We start from the raw sequence: 22,487 nt of genomic DNA, 5'->3' as shown, positions 1-22,487 counted from the left end.
AATATTACTTTTAATAGATTGAATATAATCATTACAGGCACAAATTTAAATCAACCAAAAGAAACATTAACTGAGACGTGAATTAGTTCAAAACCCAGTGTCATACGCACTATTAAACTCTGAAACAGACGCACGTGTCTTTTAAGTTCTACTATTTAAAATTGATTTCTTTTTTTCAAATATCTTACGAGAAACTTTCAACATTTCATAATTGCAAAGATTTGAAAATTGTTTTCTTCAGTAATTTCACGCATCGCTAATAATTAATTGTTAGTCATCAATTTTTTATCAGAGGAAGCTGTAACATTGAAAACTTAAACAAGCAGCCGCCATGGTCCCGCCTCCGAATCCACCGATCGATACAAAATTTCTTCGAAGCATTGTATTGTAATTTGCATAGCACCGCACGTCAACCGCCGTAACGACTCACTAAAAAAAAACGCGCCAAACCCCTATGTTTCACATCACACGTTTCCCTCACATTCCTCCCACCTCTCCTCTCGATTGCTCTATAAATACGCAGAGCCATTTCCCCTTACCTGATACCTCCCTCCACTTAAAAAACAAGAAGAATCAAACTACAAGCTCCACCACTCATCTCAACTTCCCCATCTCCAAATCGATGGAAGCTGCATCCTCCCTTTGTTGTTCCCATGCACTCCCACCACGTCTCTTTCCGGGAAACCCTCGACGGCGGCAAAAGAAGCTCCCCGGTGTGATTCTAGCGTCGAAGAGAGATGCCCATGATCGAGACTACGGCGGTCGAATCGTGGATGAAAGCATGATTGTTCTCAGAAAGAGAATCCACGAAATCGAGATGATTGAAGGGAAGAACGAAGCCCCGACTGACTGGATGGATTGGGAGAAGCGATATTACAACACTAATTACTACTCCGACATTTGTGAAGCCATGGCGGTTTTCCAATCCCAACTGATGAATACCAGACCAAGCCTGGCTTTGGGTATGGTGGCTCTCATTGCATTCAGCCTACCCACATCTGTGGGGTTTGTTTTATTTCATTTGGCGGAGATAGCCAAAGGGACCATCACAGGGGTTCATCTTTAATCATTATTTGTACAAAGCCAGGTTGTTGCCTGCGTAGATATTGAATTTTTTTGTTGTATATGTCACCTCTGATTCATAAAAACCATTGACAAAAGGAGGAGCTTCAACGCTAATAAGTAATAATAGCATATAATTTACGCTGGCTGAAGTTTGAATTATCTACTCAAGGCAATGATGAGAAGGCGTGGAAGCAAAAAAGTTTAGTCCAAGTTAGTTTACCGGTAAACACTCAATGATCTTTTGCGTAGTCCTCACATTCAATTTAAATAGTTTGATTTCATCAAATTATTTTTTTATAGACATGTAATACAGATGATTTCAATTTTGTAGCCACATTTTTCTCCTTAATGCACGCACTACTCCTGTGGCTCCCCGACAAGCCGTCCACGTCAAGAAAGATTTTAATATGTTGCAGTCGATATTAGAGACGTAAATTAGAAATTCCATAATTTGATGGAGTGCATATCCAAATGTAGTTAATACGAGGATATGCTTTATAATTAATTCCTAGCATAAATGGTAAAATTTCAGTCATTTTCATTAATCTCCTATGGTCTTTAATTTATTTATTTTTAAAAGTAAATTCAACTCTAAATCATGCCCAAATTTTTAATAATTTATTGTACTAGGATTTCCTACCATACCCCACATGCCAAGCACATGGATGTTACATGTGATTTAATTTTATGTAATATTATAATTATTACGAAATAATGAGAATAGACTATAAAAAATAAAATAAAATAAAATAAAAATAAAAATAAACTACGAGTAGAAAAAAAAAATCATTATATTAAAAATTCAAAAATTAGTACAAAAGCAAAAAGATGTGAAGTTTCACCATATGTCAAAAATTGATATAAAAAGGAAGTTTCACCTATGTCAACAATTGATATAAAAAGGAAGATATGTGAGCATCTACAACAAAAAATATAAAAATAATCATCATAATTTTAGTTTCATTACATATAAGACGTGAGCTTTTTAAATTTAATCAAATAGAATTTAGATCACTAAACTCCAATAGTAATATTAATTAATTTATCTAATTTAATTTATTTTAAAATAAAAATCTGATTTTTAATCTTATCTTTATTATTATTATTATTATTATAATAGTCATCATCATCATCATCCATCTTTAGTAAAAAAATTAGGTGGGTTGTTGCACTTCATTGCATAAGCCTAACTTTTTCTTTGTTGGTATTTAGATTTTTCATTATTTAACACACTCAACAGGTCACATCAGATAACGTTACATTTGAATAAATATTGATCCTTCATATTTTCTCATATCTACCGAATCCAATGAAGTGGAATCTAAAGGGAAACAGTAAACTTCTGGTCGATGCATCAGATCCAATTCAGCCCAGTAGTCTTCCAATCTTTCCGCCCTATTTCTTAATCTTATAAATTCTCCATTTTCTATTTATTTGTACCAAGTCATAATCAAGACACAGTGCATCAACAATAAACAAAGGCGCCGTCCCTTTCAGAGTCAACCAAAAGCCACGATGCCGCTTCCCAACACCCAAACGGGAAGACGGCCTTATCTTCTCGGGGTCCCAAGCTTTCTTGCATTTTCAGATCTCATCGTTAAATTTTCTGGTAACTTTCTAGATTCGTGCATGATCTCTTGATGAATCAAATACCACACAGTACGAGAGACTGTTTTATTCTAATGTATTTCCAATTAATTATACTTCTTTTTTCTAACCATTCTATTCGATCAAATCAACCATCAATCATGGGGTTTTCTTTATACCTTCCCACCCACTTCTCGGAATTCTTAAATCCCCGAAATATAATTTAGAAAAGACTAAGCCAGATGTCAGTTTCTGGGCGGGCGCAGCTGCCCGGAATTAACTCTCAGGAAAACGCGCAAAAGGATAGGTGTCTCTGTTACACAACACGGTTTGCCCACATTCCTTATCTCCTAAGTTTCGGTTCATGAACCCTAGGCCCTGAGTCACATGCCTACCACCACCCCTTTTTTCTAATATATATATATAGTATACTTTAGATGGGATCAAGATGCATGAGATAATTAATACCATCTCTCAATTATTCTCCAACTTCTAGTTCAATGGAATCATCTTGCCTTTGTTCAACTGCTCTCCCTCTTGGCCCATTTTCGAAGTTCCGGGGAGGGGATGATTGCGGGAAGAAGAGAGGCTCCACGACAAGAGTTTCTGCGTGGAGAAGATCTGACCACCAAAATCATGGGGGTCGGCTAGTGGATGAAAATTTGATTGTTCTTAGGAAGCGAATTCACGAGATGAAGATGGTGGAGAGGAACTATGAACCGCCGGAGGATTGGATGGAATGGGAGAAGCAGTTCTACACTAGTTACGATGCGTTTATATGTGATGCAATGGGGTTGTTGCAGTCCCAGTTGATGAATACCAGGCCCAGCTTGGTTCTTGGGATGTTGGCTATGATCACACTCAGCGTCCCAACCTCCGCTGCTCTCATCCTCGGCCATTTTGTGGAGATCACCAAGTGGGTCTTTGCCGGGATTCATCTGAATTAGCGGCGTATATACAGAGCCAAAACTGAATCATTTGATTACGTTTTTGTTTACACTTTTCTTCTACTTTTATCTGGATCTGAATTTTGTATCCATTAACTAATATTAGGATCTTTAATGACACTTTTTTTTTCCTAATTTCTTCTGACTACTTTCTGACTGTGAGCCTGTGAATAGCGTAGCTTTTCATATACTTGGATTAAAAAATATGTAAAGCAAAAATCATTTTAACTACAGAACATATCTCCATGATCAGGGATGATGAAATATGAAACACAAATGGTCTCAGAGCGTTCTGATTTGAAAGTTTTAATCAATGCTGGAACCCATAGAGTTTCGATCCCCTGGGCCTCAGATGGTTGGTGAGTCGTCATTGAATTCGCCCATTTGTCCGCTTATAGCAAGTCCTGTGGCATTTATTAACCTCGGATGCAATTGGTTCTTTGTCTGTTATGTGCGAAATTTTGGATTTTTGATATTTACACCGCCCTTCTAAAAACAAATTATAAAAAAAAAAAATACCAATAAAAATATTTTCAAATTTATAACAAGTTATTGAATATCAATAAAAGGTTTATTCAGTGTTTATAAATTGTAGAATTATTTCTTCCAAAGTTTGGTGTAATACAAGTCCGATGGGATGTTGAAGGGTTTGGATTATATTAGTAGGAAAGTCTTGTTGATGATATCATATCACATTCGGAGGGAAGAAAAGCTTGGTTGTTGTATATATAAAATCAATGGAGCTTAATTAAACAATCATTTGAGTCAACGTATCACCACTCTAAAAAATTTGGACAGATGGTTAATGGCTGTTATGGCAGGGAACTTGCTCATCGGACTTCTAGATTGACGTCGGTTATTAATTTAGAGTATGAAGCTCTGTATGGAGTTTGACTACACAAATTAGAACCTTCTAAGAACATGAAAGTGACTTGCCATGGATGCTCCTGCCCAGTAATTACAACTAATGGAATTACCAAAAATCCAAAGTTTCAACATCAGCATGTCATTCCGGCTCCAACAAGGCCACTGCCTGGTCAAAAATTGGGATTTGCTTATTCCTTATAATGCCCTAGAACAATCACAATACCAGCCCATGGCATACCAATCTATGACAGCCATCAGAGGTCTTTTTTCCATTACTGAATATCAGATCAGTCACCAACAAGCTAGGGAACTCTATAAAGACATTGAGAGAAGGGCATGGCAGCAGGCCCATTCTTCATAGTTCATACCCCCCATAGTCCATAAATGGAACTGAGAAAGCTGTCTGCTGGTTTGAGTCACGTAATGCCCACTGCAGTGCAGCTCCATCATGGTGACCCCATATCCAGGGCTCTGCACCTGCATGCACCTCTTGACGTTGTGGGGAATGGCCTAGCAATATCAAAACACATAATATGAATTGTATTAGAGTCAGGGAAGTTATAGAAGTGTTCATGAAGAACTGAGTATACAGAAAAAGTAATTAATTTAAGCTCAAAATATAGATACAAGATCATTGAGTGCTGTGGAATACAAGGGAGCTCCCTTCAGTCCAAGACGTGACAGCCATAACTGAACGCAGCTCCTGCATCGTTGGATCAAAAAACCATCCATCTTTTCCAGGCCTATGTGATGAGTTCTTGAAGCAACGAGTCAGCAGCCACGTATCAGCCTTGAAGCTGTCTCGGACTGGACTAAAGAGAGCTCCTTCTTCCACAAAACCCTCCCACTGTATCACTTCAAAAGAAAAATCAAACACAGCCACCTAAAACCAAAACAAAACCCAAATAATCAGTTCCCTGTGAGTTGAAAAGAAAAGAAAAACAAAAGGACACGATCTTGCATGGAAGCAACGCGGGCAAAATTCACCAGATATCAGGAACTAATACTAAAACCACTAATAAAAGGCCTGTTCACTGTCATGTGACTGTGCCTTTCTGAGAGTTGGTGGGGGTGAGGTAGGAAGGATGGAAAGGGTAGGTACGAGGAAGAAAGGAGGAAATTGAGGGACTATAAATAATAAATGAAATCAGGAGACAGGGAAATCTGTGGGAATGCTGAGCTATAGATTCAGGGTAGTCATTATTTCTTGTTTGAATTTTCTCGAATGATCGTAGACAAGTCCATAAGTTTCGTACTATTATTCTCTCCCAAAAAAATGAATTAAACTTTTCGTACACTCATAACATTCAATCATCCAGCTGGACGGCTGTAATGATCCTAGGGGGGGAGTTTAGTGTTAGGCTGATAGCAGATGAAACGACCTTTCTTTAGAAGGACAATGCTTAGCTAAGAGTGTTCTGAAAAGTGGCTGCCCGCATTTTGTTCAAGCATGCCCATTGCTATTCATTGCAGTCACACCATTCATCTGGGTTTTTGGCTGCTGGTGCAAGCAGATTCCCACCACCCATTCTCTGGTTTTTCTATCATTGATTGCTTTCATCTCCCTAACCATGAACATGTGGCATATTTTCGAAGACTTCATTTTCCCTTATACTATTTGCATGCAGATAGCCCCTAAATATTTTTCCAAACACAACTTAATGCTGCAATTGTTTAATTATTCAAAGTCCCATTCTCATAAAATATCGTTATTTTGCAACCCAAAAATAAAATTGAAAACTATAAATAAGAAATTAGGTCCTTGGAGTTGGGACAACCAGGCTGGTTACTTTCCAGCCATGCATTTGGGGGAAAGGAAGCCCCCCCACAGAAAGGATTGATGTGCTGGGTGCTGCATTGATGACATGTTGAAGAACACTTGGGGAAGTATCGAGTAGACTGTACCCGTAAGGAAAAGATGAAGAGTTGCAGACTGGTTGGCATTTGCACACAGTGAGAGAGCAGGTGAGAGGTGAGAGGGTAGAATCATAACCGAGTGCACCGTCTTGTCATTTCATTTGTTTGCAGTCTGCTCTATTTTCTTGACTTCCAGTACAATGTATAATTTGTTGCCTTGTTTTGGAGTCGTGTGTATATATAGTACTTCCCATTATTTCATACCACAGTAGTGCTGACAACCCTTTCCCCTCTGGGTAATCTCATGTTTCTCTTTTTACTTCCAATATGACTGCATGTTCTTCTTAGCTCTCTGTATTTTCCGAAAATGGTGTACATGGAGGGAAAATAAGCAAGAAAAAAAAAATCAAAATAAAAAACGAAGTGTTAAGAACTTGTAAATATTCTTATTGGATTAATGGAATGAAACTCAAAATAAATGCTCCAATTTTTATTTTTATTTTTAAAAAATATTTATTTTTCTCTAGCAGTAACCTTCTATTTTTCCACTCATATAAAATATATTTTTAACTTTTTTTTTTTTTTTTTTCCTGCTGGACAAAAGGTAAGCTCTAGGGTTCATGGACTGAACTATTCAATTTCACTCTTTACCTGTGTTAAATTCCTCAATCTTCATGAGAATCATTTCTCAATTTTTTATTTTTTATTTTTAAGCAATAACGGTCTATTATTTTAACAATTCATTTCCATATCCCGGAAATAAAAATAATTTTTTCTTGGTTTCATCGTGAAAAATATAAAAATATATAAACATAATTAAAATTTCTCAAAAATTTTATATTTTTAAATGATTTAATTTTTATATAATATAAAAAATAAAAATAAATTTAAAGAAATATATAAAAATAATTTATTAAATTTAAATCTTTTTTTTTCTTCCATTTTTTTTTTCCTTTCCTCTGCTTTTCTATAACCAAAATAAGTGTTCAGTGTTGAAGCCTGACCAAAAAGGGCAAAAGAAAAGCAAACTTGGGCCAGGTCTGGGCAGATTTTAAAGCTCAAAATTGTTTGGGTTGGGCTTCAATGTGGAGTTAGCCCAAGCAAAATGAGGCACGACCTACTGTGCAAGAAATGCCCCACTGAAATGATGTAGACGTTTGAAATTTTAATAGAAATTGAATTTTCAATTTAACTAATTTCGGAATCCCAGACTAATGGATGGAACATTATTAGTAAATAAAAATGAAAGGAAATCACCCTGCAGTTGTATCCCAAGGTGGTCTGGGGACCCAAAGAATATGGACCAAGTAAACAATACTTGATCTGGGTCGCCAATATTGCCCACTGGTTCTTTGGGGGTCAGCCCACCATATAAAGAAATTTAAGGCCATGTTTCAAACACATTTGTTATCAATTGTTCCCAAAATAGAGAATTATTTTAAAAACAAAGTATGATATATCGATAGGAAGAAAGTTCCTAATACTATGTAAGTATGAACTCTTTTTAACTATATAAACGCATTTTAAAGTTATGAAAGCTCATTTGGATTCAAAGTAGACAATATCTACACAATTAAAAACGGGTCATTACAAATGGTATCAAAGTCCATTTTCGACCCAAGGTGTCGGGGGTTTATTTGACCCTGTAAGGAATGTTTGTCTAATTTTTGATATTTATACGATTCATTTCACTTATTTTTCTTTATTATATAAAGATTGAATAAATAATTTTAAAATACATGAATTTTTAATGATTTTTGAATTTCTTTTATATTTTTTCTAAAAAATCAAATATGAGAAAATCATTTTTTTTCTTAATATTTTAGAGGAACTAAACATTAATAAATTTCATTTATTTTCTTAAAACTCTTTAAAAAAGTATAAATCAAATAAGTTTAAAGGAAAGGAAATAAAGAAAAAAGTATAAATAAATAAATAAAACTTGTAAAATATTTCTCATATTTAATTATATATGGAAAAAAATTCTAATTAATATCATAAAAATAATGTTTTTTAAATACAAATTTTAATATAATAATGGTATTATTGCTTAAATGCTTTTGGTCTATGCGTTTATTGATACAAACTACGATACAACTTCCATAGATGAACTTGGGTGAGGCCCATTAGGCCCATCATCCACAAGCCTACTTTTCTACATGATCCTTTTTCTTTTAGTCATAAAGAGAAAAAGGAAAAAATAAAATGTACTATTAATTTTTAAAAACTCGTTACCAGGACCAAGAGAAGTTAAAACAAAATTCAAAACGTAAGTCTATGCTTTAAGTCAACACTACTAATTTTATAAAAAAAAAAATCAAAATAAAAAATATATTCGAATGAAACGTTAGGTTTTGTTTGGATACATTTCTTATTTTTTATTTTTAAAAATAGAAATTATTCTATAAAAAAAAAATAGAAACTCTTAGGTAGAAAATTTAGACTTATAACTTTAAAAATTATTTTTGTAATTTTATTAGATAAGACATAATGTTTATGTTTTTCATGTGAATTTGAATAATTCACGTGGTCCAATCTCTCCATCCTACTTGTTATTGTGAAAGAATTGTTATATGGTTTATTGATTCGAGTAAAATGTTCATATCGACGCAACAGAACCCAGCCAAGTAGAGTGACGACCCCACAAAGGCCCATTATCCACGGTAGGCCCAATAACAACGTAAAACTCAAATCCTGAAGGGGTACTTCCGTCATTTCTCCGGAAGAGTTTAACAACTACTTCTTAACGAACTTTTGATTCCCCTTGTTGATCAACAAATCCCATGCCGCCACGTTTCATTTTTCTTTCCCGCCAGAATCCTTTCTCCTTCGTTCATATAGAAAATCTGCAACCTAAACCCTAAAAATCTTCCGGACCTACCATTAATGGCGTACTCTCTTCTCACTTCTCTCATCATTTTCTGTCTCTTCTCCCTCTCTTCTTCTCTCCCATCCCAAACAATCCTTGACGCTGCAGAAATCATCTCTGATTCGGGCTACGTCTCCATGTCCCTCACCCTCGAACTCGTCTCTCAGACCCTGCTTCCCAAATCGCCGTCGGCCACCTTGTTCGCTGCTTCCGACGCCGCATTTATCGAATCCGGTCAGCCTCCGCTCTCCTTACTCCAATTCCATTCCTCGCCCCTAGCTTTATCTTACTTCCCGTCGGAGCCAAGATTCCTTTTGTAAACCTCAATTAAATTCAATATAATTTAACATCCTTTTCTAAAAATATAAAAATAAATTATTATTATTATTTAAAAATCAATCATCTTGGAAAGTATATATTTTTTAAAATTGTGTATATAAAAAATAACTAAAAATATGTCAAATTTTTTTTTTTTAAAGATATATTTTTAGAATATTTTTTTTTTTAAAATAGTTTTCTAAAAATAATAAATTTTCATAATAATTATTAAAAAAAATTAAGATAAAAAAGTTTGTCAAACATTGTGGTAGAAAATAATTTTGAAAGATATATTGGTCTCTTCATATTTTATATTCTTTTCATCAATTATGCAACTTATATGGACCAAATCTTAATTTTTTGGTTTAATTAGGTTTAAAATACAATTATCCCAAAACTTATATATATATATATATATATATATATTTCTTTATGTTTTCTTTTCCTTTTTATTATTCCTTCATATTTTATTTCCTTAGTATTTTCTAAGAATCATAGATAACATAAAAATGTTTGAATAAATCACATGCACGTCAAATTTTTATAAGAAAATAACTTCAAGCATATATATATATATATATATATATATATATATATATATATATATATATATATATATTTATTTATTTATTAAATTTTTTTAAAGGGAAAAACTTTTAAGAGAATCTATTTTATTTTGAAAATATTAAAAGGGGATTCTCTTCCCAAAATCCTATCTTTCCATTATTGTGCTAATTAAAGGACCTAATCAGCTATAAAAAGAGATTCCATGAAGACATTTAAAAAAAAAAAAGTTGAACTTATAAAAGATGGGTTGCTTTTCTTCTAAGCCCAAAGGTTTACTTTTTCTCTCTCTCTCGGGTTTTTCTTTTCCCTTCTAACTATATATATAAAAGCTTCTGTTCTTCTCATATGGCGTATCATCGTTTTAATTTTCTGTCTTTATTGTTTTCTTTTACATGAAAAAAGATTCTGAGCCTTCTGTTAAAGCTTCTACTGATCCTCCACAAGAGGAGATTGACTCTTCTGATGAACCTGCACAAGAGGAAGTTGGCTTCTCATATCAACAACGAGGAAGGGCAGTGGAATATGGTGATTATGAGCGAAGAGAAGGTGACGCATGGTATGACAACTATGGCCAAGACACATGGAATAAATATTTCGGCCCACCTTATAGATGATACCCACATCACATTAAGAAATATTTTATTTGATTTGATGATTTGTTTTAGTTTTGAGTCATTATGATTAATTTCACCTTTATTCAGTATTTAATGTGTTAAAATACTACCTAGTTTTATTGTTATTGTATTATACAGATACATTATAATTTTTCATATTTACGAATAAAACATTTCATTTAAATATTAAAAAAAAAAAGAGAAATAATTATACAATATGGTAATTTAAAAATTAAATAAAATTTCCTTTATTAGTATTATGGTAATACTAAATGGGCCAAAGTGATGAAGATGGTAATGGGCCCAGACAAATAGTTTTAAGGAGAGAAACATCAACCAAGGCCATATATGGTCACCACATCCGAAAGGAAGGAGAATTTCAATTACAGGGGTACATTCCAAAGAATAATCATACCATTGGTAAGAGAATTATGGTTGGATCATTCATCTATCAATGGGTGGTTGCGTCGTCCTGGCCAACATCGAAACCCTCACAGTATCAATGCAGCTCATTAATGGGGTTTGGCTATCATGATGACTCCTTTGAACTCCTTGTGGAACAACAATAAAAAAACATTGTTAAGAGGTTGCAAGAGGTTTCTGATCCTCGTATTTTATAAAGGATTTCCATGCTCATTGTAATGGTGTGTCTCAAGGCTCCATGGTTCTACCTCGAATATCTGCTTGGGCAAGTCTCCCATCATCATCTTTCTTTTAAAAAATTATTGTAATTGCCTTAAGCTTCTTTTAGGCCTAGAAAAAGAAAAGTGAGAGGACAAATAAAAATCCGATTTTACAATATATGATTTTAAAAAAAAGAGAAATTGGTGTGTACATATAAAAATTTAAATTCATAACCATCATAAATATTTTTGTAATTTTATTAGATAAGACATAATGTTTATGTTTTTCGTGTGAATTTGAATAATCCACGTGGTCCAATCTCTCCATCCTACTTATGTTATTGTGAAAGAATTGTTATATGGTTTATTGATTCGAGTAAAATGTTCATATCGACACAACAAAACCCAGCCAAATAGAGTGACGACCCCACAAAGGCCCATCATCCACGGTAGGCCCAATAACAACGTAAAACTCAAATCCTGAAGGGCTACTTCCATCATTTCTCCAGAAGAGTTTAACAACTACTTCTTAACGAACTTTTGATTCCCCTTGTTGATCAACAAATCCCATGCCTTTCATTTTTCTTTCCCGCCAGAATCCTTTCTCCTTCGTTCATATAGAGAATCTGCAACCTAATCCCTAAAAATCTTCCGGACCTACCATTAATGGCGTACTCTCTTCTCACTTCTCTCATCATTTTCTGTCTCTTCTCCCTCTCTTCTTCTCTCCCATCCCAAACAATCCTCGACGCTGCTGAAATCCTCTCTGATTCGGGCTACGTCTCCATGTCCCTCACCCTCGAACTCGTCTCTCAGACCCTGCTTCCCAAATCGCCGTCGGCCACCTTGTTCGCTGCTTCCGACGCCGCATTTATCGAATCCGGTCAGCCTCCGCTGTCCCTACTCCAATTCCATTCCTCGCCCCTAGCTTTATCTTTTGAAAGCCTCAGTTCACCTCCCGTCGGGGCCAAGATTCCGACGATGTTCGCCAACCACTCGTTGATAGTCACCAGCGCGCTTCCGATTCTCAAATTTCGTTAAACAATGTTAATATCACCTCGTCGCCTTTGTTCGATGATGGTTCTTTGATCATTTTTTGGGGTGGATAAGTTCTTCGATCCGAATTTCCCGGCTTTAGGCCTGACTCGAAGCCCTAGCCCTAATGCGGGATGCACAGATGATGCAATTGCTTCTTCAGGTGGTGATTCTTTTGATGAAGCAAGCGGAGTGTTAAGGTCCAGAGGATACTCTGTGATGGCTTCGTTTCTTGATTTGTAATTGCTAGGGTTTAGAGATGGCACAAAGGTGACAGTTCTCGCCCCAGCTGATGAAGTTATGATGGATCGTGTTGGTAATTTTAGCAACATTTCATCGTCAATCTTTCTTCGGCATGTTCTTCCATGCAAGGTTTCATGGTCTGATCTGGTTAATTTTGATGATGGCTCAATGTTGCCGACATCTTTGGAGGGCTTTACCATTAACATTATTAGATCTGGTGATACATTGAAGCTGAACGAAGTTTCAGTTGCTTTTCCGGACATGTATTACAGTGATTGGCTTGTTGTTCACGGTCTTGGGGAAGTTCTTACCTTGCTGGAGGGACCAGAACAAGCTGCAGACTCCTCGTCTCAAATTTAAATTCATAACCATCTTACATAGAAAGTTCTTAATACTACGTAAGTATGAACTCTTTTTAACTACATAAATGCGTTTTAAAGTTATGAAAGCTCATTTAAATTCAAAGCAGATAATATCCACATAATTAAAAGCGGGTCATTACAAATGATATCAAAATTCATTCTCGACCCAAGGTGTCAGGGGTTTATTTGGCCTTGTAAAGAATATTTGTTTAACTTTTGATATTTACATGATTCATTTCACTTTTTTTTTTTATTATATAAAGATTAAATAAATAATTTTAAAATACATGAATTTTTAACTAAAAATAACTATTTTTAAATTTCTTTTATATTTTTTTTTCTAAAAAGTCAAATATGAGAAAATCATTTTTCTTAATAATTATTTTATTTTCTTAATATTTTCGAGGAACTAAGCATTAATAAATTTCATTTATTTTCTTAAAACTCTTTAAAAAAAGTATAAATAAAATAAGTTTAAAGGAAAGGAAATAAAGAAAAAAGTATAAATAAATAAAAAACTTGTAAAATATTTCTCATATTTAATTATATATGGAAAAAAATTCTAATTAATATCATAAAAATAATGTTTTTTAAATACAAATTTTAATATAATAATGGTATTATTGCTGAAATGCTTTTGGTCTATGCGTTTATTGATACAAACTACGATACAACTTCCATGGATGAACTTGGGTGAGGCCCATTAGGCCCATCATCCACAAGCCTACTTTTCTACATGATCCTTTTTCTTTTAGTCATAAAGAGAAAAAGGAAAAAATAAAATGTACTATTAATTTTTAAAGACTCGTTACCAGGACCAAGAGAAGTTAAAACAAAATTCAAAACGTAAGTCTATGCTTTAAGTCAACACTACTAATTTTATAAAAAAAAATCAAAATAAAAAATATATTCGAATGGAACGTTAGGTTTGTTTGGATACATTTCTTATTTTCGATTTTTAAAAATAGAAATTATTCTATATAAAAAAAAAAAATAGAACCTCTTAGGTAGAAAATTTAGACTTATAACTTCAAAAATTATTTTTAAAAATTTTTAAATTTGAAGTAAAAATTTTTAGTACTTCAAAATTTTTAGTCAGTTTTTACTTTTTCAATCTAAGTTTTTGAAAGTTTTTATATTTCATATAAAAATTATTATTATTTTCTGTTTTTAAAGATAGAATAATAAAAAATGTATTCAACTGAACACCGAGTTATTTGAGTTTAAGAGTTTGTTTGACAGTGATTCTAAAAAATGTTTTTAATTTTTTTAACACTTAAATGATAAAAAATTTCAAGTATTAAAAATGTTATAAGGTTTTCCTAAAATCACTATCAAATGGGTTTTAAGAGTTCATTTGATAGTAAATATTTTATGAAGTGTTTTTAACCTAAAAAATGTTTTTGAAATTTTTTTTAAACAAAATTTAGAAAGCGCTTTTAAAAATCTAAAAAAACACTTATTGTTGAAATCCATGCAACAATTTATGGTGAAAAATAGAGAAAATGAAAAGAAAAACACACAAATTTAATGTGGTTTGACAGTTTGCCTATGTTTACGAGGAACAGAGAATAAGACTTTTATTATATATCAAATTAGGGTTACATAAAAAATAATATTTAGATTAGCCCTTTGGTAATGAAATTCCAAAAATACTCTTGAATCGTACCATGGGGGGTGTTGTCCCCCCACAACAATAAAAATACAAACTTGAATGGCAAATGTCGTCGTTCCGCTCCATTCCACTCTACTTCGCTTTTACGTTTTTTTTTCTCGATGTCTTTCACTCAATATGAGCCACATACTACAACATTTATAGTATTAGGAAATCACTTATAGTATATTGATAGACGACTTTTTCATTAAAACACTTTTACTAAAAACATTTTGAATAGAAACACTATTAAATATACTATAAATCATATAACATCATATGACATAAACGATATATTAATAATATGATTTAATAGTATGATTCTTATCTACAGAGCATAACTCAATGCGCTTCAATGATAATATTAGTTGCAATAATACCATTTTTAAGTTTGATGATGCATTACCAAATAAAATGATGTAAAAAGGCTTAACCAACCCTCATTGGATGCTAATTGGTTTTCAAATGAAATGACTAAAATCCACTCTTAAGATTTTATAACAAGTCATGGTAGTTGAATATCATAAAATAATTAAGTGGTGTTTTTTTAGTTAATTCTAGATAGAGCTTTAATGTTTAATAGTGTTAAGTATTATATATATTTTTTTAATATCCTATTTTTATTAAACATTAGAAAACAAAACAAAACCAACATATTACTTTTTTTATTCAACATAAAATTTATAATAAGTCATAAAAAATAGAAAAATAAATAACTTAAAATATAAAAGCAAATTATTTTCAATAAAAAGTTAAAAAAACAAACGCTCTCTTAACCTATCCTCATATACGGATATACTATTTTATAATGATTTACATTTACTGAATTTGTAGTAATTTCTATATAAAATATAAGATTTTTTTAATAGTTATATTAAAAACCTAATAATTTCTAAAAATTATTTACGAAATTGATGCATTAAAAAGTTTTAATTACCTAAAAAAAAAATTAAACTGATTTTTTTAAAGACATTGGCTAACTTTATACTTGTACAAAAATTTTCATTTTCATTTTTTGTTTTTTTTAAAAAAAAAGTATATTTAAGCAAAGACTACACATATGACATTTTTTAATTGGTTGTGGTACAAGTGATATCATCTCATCTATTCATGACACCATTTGAGTAGATTTAAGGGTCAAAGTTTTAGGCTATGTTTGGTTCCAGAAAGTATAAAGGAAAGAAAAAAAATACTAAGGAAAATGATTTTCTTATGTTTGGTTGTCCTATGAAAAATATCAAAGAAAATCAAATATAATTAAAACTAATTAAAAACTTATGTATTTTTAAATTATTTAATCTTTATATTGATGAGTTAAAATAAATGAAATGAGTTTGAAGTAACAAAAAAAATAATTTATCAACTTTTAATCTATTTTTTTATTTTCCTTCACTTTTTATTTCCTTCTACTTTTCCTTTGTATTTTCTTTCCCTCGCATTTTTCGGGAACCAAACATAGCCTTAAGGATTAGAAACATTTTATTTGGAACTAAACCTCTCTCATTTTGGAAGTTCTTTCACAATCATTGCCTCTTTAACCTCTTCTCATACGTTCATTGCTCTACGCTTATTCCCTTCGTTCCTTCGAATTGATACACCTCAAAATCCACGGTGACTAATAGCATCATTCATCTCATGTTACAAGACAAGGACGAAAGGAAAGGAAAGAAAAATATAAGGACAAAGGAAAATATACAATTTTAGTTGGAGTCTTATTCTAAACATTTTATAAACCCAATAAAAAAACAAATATATTTTAATAAGGGATTGGAGAGATATTAACAGCATGTTCGGGAGCAATTTTAGAAAGGATTAAAAGCTTCTAGGCTATGTTTAGTCACCAAAAGTATTGAAGAAAAAAAATATATTTAAGAAAATAATTTTTTTATATTTGATTTTATTATAGAAATGTGAAAGAAAGTTCATTATTATTAAAATTAATAATAAAATTTATGTATTTTAAAATTATTTTATATTTTTATAAAATAGTTAAATAATTAAAATAAATTCAAAATAAAATATGAATATAATTTATTGACTTTAATTTTTTTTTTCCTTCACCTTTTTTCTTTTATTTTTTATCTTAATTTTATTTTTCTTGTATTTTTCTTCAAACTTTTAGGAACCAAATATCATTTGAATATTTAAAAATATTTTCTTACAAATACCAGGTGTTTAGTAATTTTTTTGCTTATATATATATATATATATATATTCAAAAATTAAATTTATTTTTATTTTTATTATTTTAGGGCTTAAGGCTTTCTAATGTAGGATAAAAAGAAAGATAAAATAAATAATAATAATAATAATAATAATAATAACCCAAGTTAATTAAAGCCAACCAGGATTGTGTGGCTCTCCGGGAAGTTATGTAGCTTTAATTTGTGAAGTTGTGATTGCGGGGTGGTGAGTCTTAATGTCTTATTTCGTATCGCACGGACAGGATGGATGCCAGACTGGCTTGATTCGCTTTTAAATTTTCAAAGTGACTCTTTTTTAAAGCTTTAAAGCTTTAATACTTTCCATGATTTCAAATGATGCCTTTTGAAATTTCAAAAACACATTTTTTTTTAAAAAAAAGCTTTAAAACTTTGATACTTTCTATGATTTAAAATGAAGGGTTTAATATAAAAATTAGTAAAATTATTTTAATTTATATACAAAGCTATTTTATATTTCACAACTTTCACTTTGGGTTAGCTTAAATAAAAAGCAAAACCCTTTCTCAAATGGACCTTTTTTAATAATGGTAAAATATTGAGTAGCATACACTAAAACCAGAGGAAATCATAAATATTCCAAAGTTGATAAAGTAAAATGTGACAAAATTATAAAATAAAATAAAATAAAATGAAGAATATAATAAAAAATTATAAAATTATAAAATTATGATAATTTTTCTTATAAAAAAAGTAATTACAAAATAAAGAATATGATTAAAGTATTTGAATTATCAAATACAACACATTTGATTAAAAAGTATATAAAATATTAATTATTTCTAAATTACTACTTAAATTTTATATTTTATACACTTGAGTTCCTTTTTATCACGAGTAAATGAAAACAAATTTTTCTCGATAAGATTGTTAGAGTAAAATTTAATTTTTTTTTTAAATTCCAACAATTAAAGGTCATGAAACTTGTACCTTACATATAATTTATTTTGAAAAAAAGTTTCATTTTTTATATTTGTTAATAATTGAGTTTTTATTTACGCTTCATAAATTCCACGACAAAATCAGAAGTTATTTTACATAAAATAATTTTATAAGATAATAATTTCTCAAATTTAATAATTTTACATCCTATTGAAAATATCATACCTGGAAATGCAAACATAAATTTCAATAATTAATTTTATAAAATATGGTATTTTATTTTATTTTAAGAATATGGTAACAAAAAAATATGAGTAAATATCATTTATATCATGTATTTCAAGAGAAATAATTATCCAAAAATAAATTCTCAACAAAACATTTGCCTAAAAACAAGACCCACAAATGCAAAACAAATTTGTTTGAAGGAGTTCCATCTCTCTCGACCATCGTCTCACCTTTTTCAAGCAAATTGGCATGGTCCTGGTGGGTCTCTCATGCACTTCTCTTTCTTCTGTGAGTTGTTTCTCTCTCTAAATCCTCAGCTTCAGCTTTCTTGTACGCACCTACGCACAAGATTTTCATAAATCATGTTGTGTTCTCATTGATGTAGTTTTAGTTTCTGAAAAACTGTTGATCCCATACTTGTCACGAATTTGGTTGTATTTCTTGATGATATGTTGAAGCCGTGTTGTATTCTCTTCGATTTTGGTTCCGTTCCCCATTTTCCTTTAAGCGCGTGTTTTAATTCTCGTGGGTTGGATTAATTTTTGTGATTTTCTGTTGTACCCACGTTGCATTCTCTTTGATTTCATCACTATCGGTGATGATATGTTGACAAACCCTTATCTTAGAACTCAAAATTAATCAGATGTGGAGTGCGGGTTCTGGATGCTGTATTTACTTTTGATGTTCTGAGAATATCGAGTGCAATTGAAATCCGTTGAATAATTTGGGGTTTTGTTTTTAATTTATTGCAGAGATATTGTTCTTGATCTCCAAGTACTTGAGAAAGAAAGAGGTTTTTGCTCCTTTATATGATAGCAATATGGAGTCTAGCAGGGAGGATTTGGTAAGTGCTGTGGTGCCTTTGTTGAAACTCCTCTCCCTCACAGTTATAGGACTAGTTCTTGCACACCCGAAAACCCAGATGATCCCTAGGTCGACATTCAAGCTCCTCAGCAAGCTTGTGTTTGCTCTATTCTTGCCCTGCCTAATCTTTACTAATCTGGGTCAATTCATTACACTCGAGAATTTTACATTCTGGTGGTTTGTCCCTGTTAACGTGCTGGTTAGTACATTAATCGGTTGCTTCCTTGGGTACTTAGTAGTGATTATATGTCGCCCGCCTGCACAATTCAATAGATTCACTATTATCATGACTGGTTTGGGCAATACTGGAAATCTCCCCCTTGCTATTGTTGGATCCGTCTGTCATACTGCAAATAATCCATTTGGGCCAGATTGCTATGGGAAAGGAGTGGCTTATGTCTCTTTTGCCCAATGGGTTGCTGTAATTCTTGTTTATACCTTTGTTTATCACATGATGGAGCCTCCAATGAATTTTTATGAGATTGTTGATGAAGGAATTGAGATTGGGGAACCACAGCTAGTCAACAATATTAGCAGGCCTCTCCTTGTAGAAGCTGAATGGCCAGGCATCGAGGATAAAGAAACAGAACATTCCAAGACACCCTTTATTGCTGGGGTCTTTAACAGCATCTCAAATTTGACTATGTCTGACCTTGATCTTGTTGGGGAAACAGGTAATACCCGTTCTGAGTCTATTAGGTGTTTTGCTGAGCCGAAAGTGGTCAGGAGGATGAGAGTTGTTGCTGAACAAACTCCAATAAAGCACATTCTGCAACCCCCAACAATCGCTTCTCTACTAGCCATCATTGTTGGTATGGTGCCTCAGTTCAAATCTTTTGTCTTTGGCCATGATGCTCCACTGTCTTTCATTACAGACAGTTTAGAGATCTTGGCTGGTGCAATGGTTCCTTCTGTGATGCTTGTTCTTGGAGGTATGCTTGCTGAGGGACCAAATGATTCTAAACTTGGGCTTCGAACTACAATTGGTATATCTGTGGCAAGGCTATTAGTGCTTCCTTTGCTTGGGATTGGGATTGTCTTCTTGGCTGATAAATTGAATTTTCTCGTCCATGGTGATCAGATGTCCATATTTGTGCTTTTGTTGCAGTACACAACACCAAGTGCCATCTTGTTGGGAGCAATTGCCAGCTTGAGGGGTTATGCAGTTAAAGAGGCCTCAGCACTTCTATTCTGGCAGCATGTGTTTGCCCTCTTCTCCCTTTCACTATATATTGTCATCTATTTTAAACTGCTTTCATATATTTGAAGTTTATGTAAAATTCCTTTGCCTCAATATTCATGGTTGGTGAGAAATCTGGAATGCAATGCCTTTAGGTCATTGCTCTAAGATAGAAGTTTTGCTTGGTTTGAATGCTTGATTGCATGCTGGTGATGAGGAAGACACTTCTTTTCTGTCAGCAATATCGTCAAAAGATTAAATATAGCACTTCATATAAAATCTTCTCGGAACAAAAGTTATCCATCCCTTGCATCATTGAATTTGCTTAAAATTTGTTTGAACATCCCTAGCAGAAATTTTCTGTTGCCCTTTGGATGTTACTCTTCATGAGTATGAAGTCATTACAAAATAGAATGGATCTTCTATGGAGAATCATCACCTCAAATGACTAGCATAAGTTCATTTTGGGGATTTTCTCTTATTTTTTTCTTAACTAGACAAAGAAATCCATTTAGAGAGGATGTAGACACAGTTTAAATTAATACTCTCTATACACTGTGCTAAAACCAGATAGTCTTTAAATTAAAGAAGCTCTATAGTGGTACTACACTAGATTGAAAATCAGCCATCTTTCTCTAACTATACATTTCCCAGATATCAAAAATTAAAGGCTTAACTCTACGATTTTACAGCATGACAACGTTTCAATTTTTTGGTGTCTATGTGATGATGAACATCTTCTACGCTGAACTTTATGTTTTGTCTTTGCAAGCTTTACATTCAAAGGCACTGGCAGTCTGGCATCTAGATGTTGATTGGGATAAGATATGAAAATGTTGGAGTTCTGGTCTCTGGCTTTGGTTGATGATCCTTTGTCTTGACATCTCCTACTCTTGTTCATGTTCCATTGTCATGGCAGCATATCTGAGCTAGGCTCAATCATCCCTTTAAGTTTGTATTCATGTAAACCAAGGAATACAAATCCTTCATGAATCAGTCATTAACCTTTTTCTTTTTTTCTTTTTTTGTCCCTGTAACTCACCCATAAGAATCCCATGGTTCACACCCATGAAAGAGAGAAATATGAGGATTATTCTCTTTCCAATCGGCATTGAAATCTAGCTAAAAATCAAATCCAACTGAATTAAGTGATGGGACAATTAGAGAGGAAATGCTCCTGGGCCATCTTCATGAATCAGTCAACTGAATTAAGGTGACTGCCCAAAACGGAGAGCTACTTGGGGTTGAAGGGGAGAGTGAAATGCTAAGAGACAGGAATAATCCAGCCTCAAGGCCTGCCAATATTGGCATCTCTTCAATTTCTTGGTAAATTAAACTGTACGAGTTTTTTTAGCTTAATTAATTGACTGGTGGGTATGTTTATCTAATTCCACATGAATGATGAATCAAAGGAAAGTTCCGTCTACTTCAAAATTTGGAATCAAAAGATGGTCTCATCAACATTTTGGAAAAGTCATTCAAACAAAATGGAGGAACCCTTTCCTCCACGTTACCAAAGAATTATAAACTTCATTCAATTTTCTTAACAACCCATGTTTCCATTCCTTTCAACATTTTAAAATGGATCATCTCCAATAATGAACTTTTTCATCTTATTAACAGAGTCAATAGTGTACCAAAAATCCTGATCATATTCAAGTGCATGTTTAACACGGCAGCCACTCTGAAGAATGACCAGTCCAGGCATGATCCACCCCGAGTCATACCAAAATTTCCGGTCAAAACATACAGGTTTTTCAAATCCAATGCCCAGATTCAGACCGACCCACCACTTCCTTCAAAGATATGAATCAGATTCCTTCAAAGATATGAACCAGATTCAACGGAATCTTTTTCATTGACAACACAAAGGTTATGAAGAAAAAATTAATTTGATAAAAACGAATAAAAAAATAACCATGAGCAGGACCGGAAACGATGTGGCATATGTTTTGGTCTCAAGTAGTTTCCCATCCAAACTCTTGTCCACGTTTTCTTGTCCAGCCTTGGACCGTCTCCAAACACCCCTCGATTATTTGGCGTTGTTTTACACGGCACCAATGGAGTCAAGTCGTAAAGTGCTAAAACATGAAAATGTTGCTTTATTTACAGCCATCATCTCCGAAGATACCCACGACGCCTTGCCCTAAGCGTGAATGGATTTAAATCACCCCTTTGGACAACATGGCCCCACCACTACAACCAAAGCTGCGGAGCCAAACGAGTAGCTTTCAAGCGAGCGCATGGACCTCACACATTGCGTGTCATTTTCAGCACAGCTTTGTGCTAAAGAAATTTATATCTATGATGATAAAAAAAAATTAAAAAATCTTAATTATTATTTACTATATAATATAAATGGGTGGGAGATATCGGGCAGTTGGGAATATGCGGAGAATCGGAATGAAGGCATGCCCTGTGCCTTTGTTCGCCAATCGCCACTATGCCATTAAAAATATGTAAGCTTGGTGATTCCTTTCATATCATTTATGGCCCCATCCAA

At 32.9% G+C, this 22,487-nt stretch overlaps 4 protein-coding genes and 1 non-coding gene across 5 annotated transcripts; 4 read left to right on the top strand and 1 right to left on the bottom strand.

Moving 5' to 3' along the window:
* Positions 1-622: 622 nt before the first annotated feature.
* Positions 623-1,066, top strand: LOC104881294 (uncharacterized). The gene has a single exon (XM_010660936.2). The coding sequence runs from the start codon at positions 623-625 to the stop codon at positions 1,064-1,066; it is 444 nt and encodes a 147-aa protein (XP_010659238.2).
* A 1,582-nt stretch (positions 1,067-2,648) lies between these two features.
* Positions 2,649-3,734, top strand: LOC100242324 (uncharacterized). The gene has a single exon (XM_002284053.5). It carries the CDS (start codon positions 3,153-3,155, stop codon positions 3,597-3,599), a length of 447 nt encoding a protein of 148 aa, XP_002284089.1. The 5' UTR covers positions 2,649-3,152; the 3' UTR covers positions 3,600-3,734.
* Positions 3,735-5,108: 1,374 nt separating this feature from the next.
* On the bottom strand, positions 5,109-5,302 carry MIR319B (microRNA MIR319b). The gene has a single exon (NR_127794.1). It is a non-coding gene; the product is annotated as a microRNA MIR319b (primary transcript).
* Positions 5,303-11,980: 6,678 nt separating this feature from the next.
* On the top strand, positions 11,981-12,952 carry LOC100854271 (putative fasciclin-like arabinogalactan protein 20). The gene is made up of 3 exons (XM_019223002.1): positions 11,981-12,328; positions 12,425-12,512; positions 12,600-12,952. The coding sequence occupies exons 1-3, from the start codon at positions 11,981-11,983 to the stop codon at positions 12,950-12,952; spliced, it is 789 nt and encodes a 262-aa protein (XP_019078547.1).
* Positions 12,953-18,092: 5,140 nt separating this feature from the next.
* LOC100249273 (protein PIN-LIKES 2) lies at positions 18,093-20,152 on the top strand. Its single transcript, XM_002280338.4, has 2 exons — positions 18,093-18,228; positions 18,693-20,152. Exon 2 carries the CDS (start codon positions 18,761-18,763, stop codon positions 20,069-20,071), a length of 1,311 nt encoding a protein of 436 aa, XP_002280374.1. The 5' UTR covers positions 18,093-18,228; positions 18,693-18,760; the 3' UTR covers positions 20,072-20,152.
* The last annotated feature ends 2,335 nt before the right edge of the window (positions 20,153-22,487 follow it).

Source organism: Vitis vinifera, chromosome 1 (assembly GCF_030704535.1).
Source record: "Vitis vinifera cultivar Pinot Noir 40024 chromosome 1, ASM3070453v1".
NCBI lineage: Eukaryota > Viridiplantae > Streptophyta > Magnoliopsida > Vitales > Vitaceae > Vitis > Vitis vinifera.
The sequence above is the reverse complement of the archived record's forward strand: the minus strand, read 5'-3'. Positions and strand labels throughout refer to the sequence as shown.

Bases quoted from the DNA above. Each gene is read 5' to 3' on its own strand.
- LOC100249273 (XM_002280338.4), top strand. From the start codon at position 18,761: ATGGAGTCTAGCAGGGAGGATTTGGTAAGTGCTGTGGTGCCTTTGTTG.
- LOC100242324 (XM_002284053.5), top strand. From the start codon at position 3,153: ATGGAATCATCTTGCCTTTGTTCAACTGCTCTCCCTCTTGGCCCATTT.
- LOC100854271 (XM_019223002.1), top strand. From the start codon at position 11,981: ATGGCGTACTCTCTTCTCACTTCTCTCATCATTTTCTGTCTCTTCTCC. The intron at 12,329-12,424 runs GCGCTTCCGATT...GGGGTGGATAAG, and splicing joins ACTCGTTGATAGTCACCAGC to TTCTTCGATCCGAATTTCCC. The intron at 12,513-12,599 runs GTGGTGATTCTT...TGTAATTGCTAG, and splicing joins TGATGCAATTGCTTCTTCAG to GGTTTAGAGATGGCACAAAG.
- LOC104881294 (XM_010660936.2), top strand. From the start codon at position 623: ATGGAAGCTGCATCCTCCCTTTGTTGTTCCCATGCACTCCCACCACGT.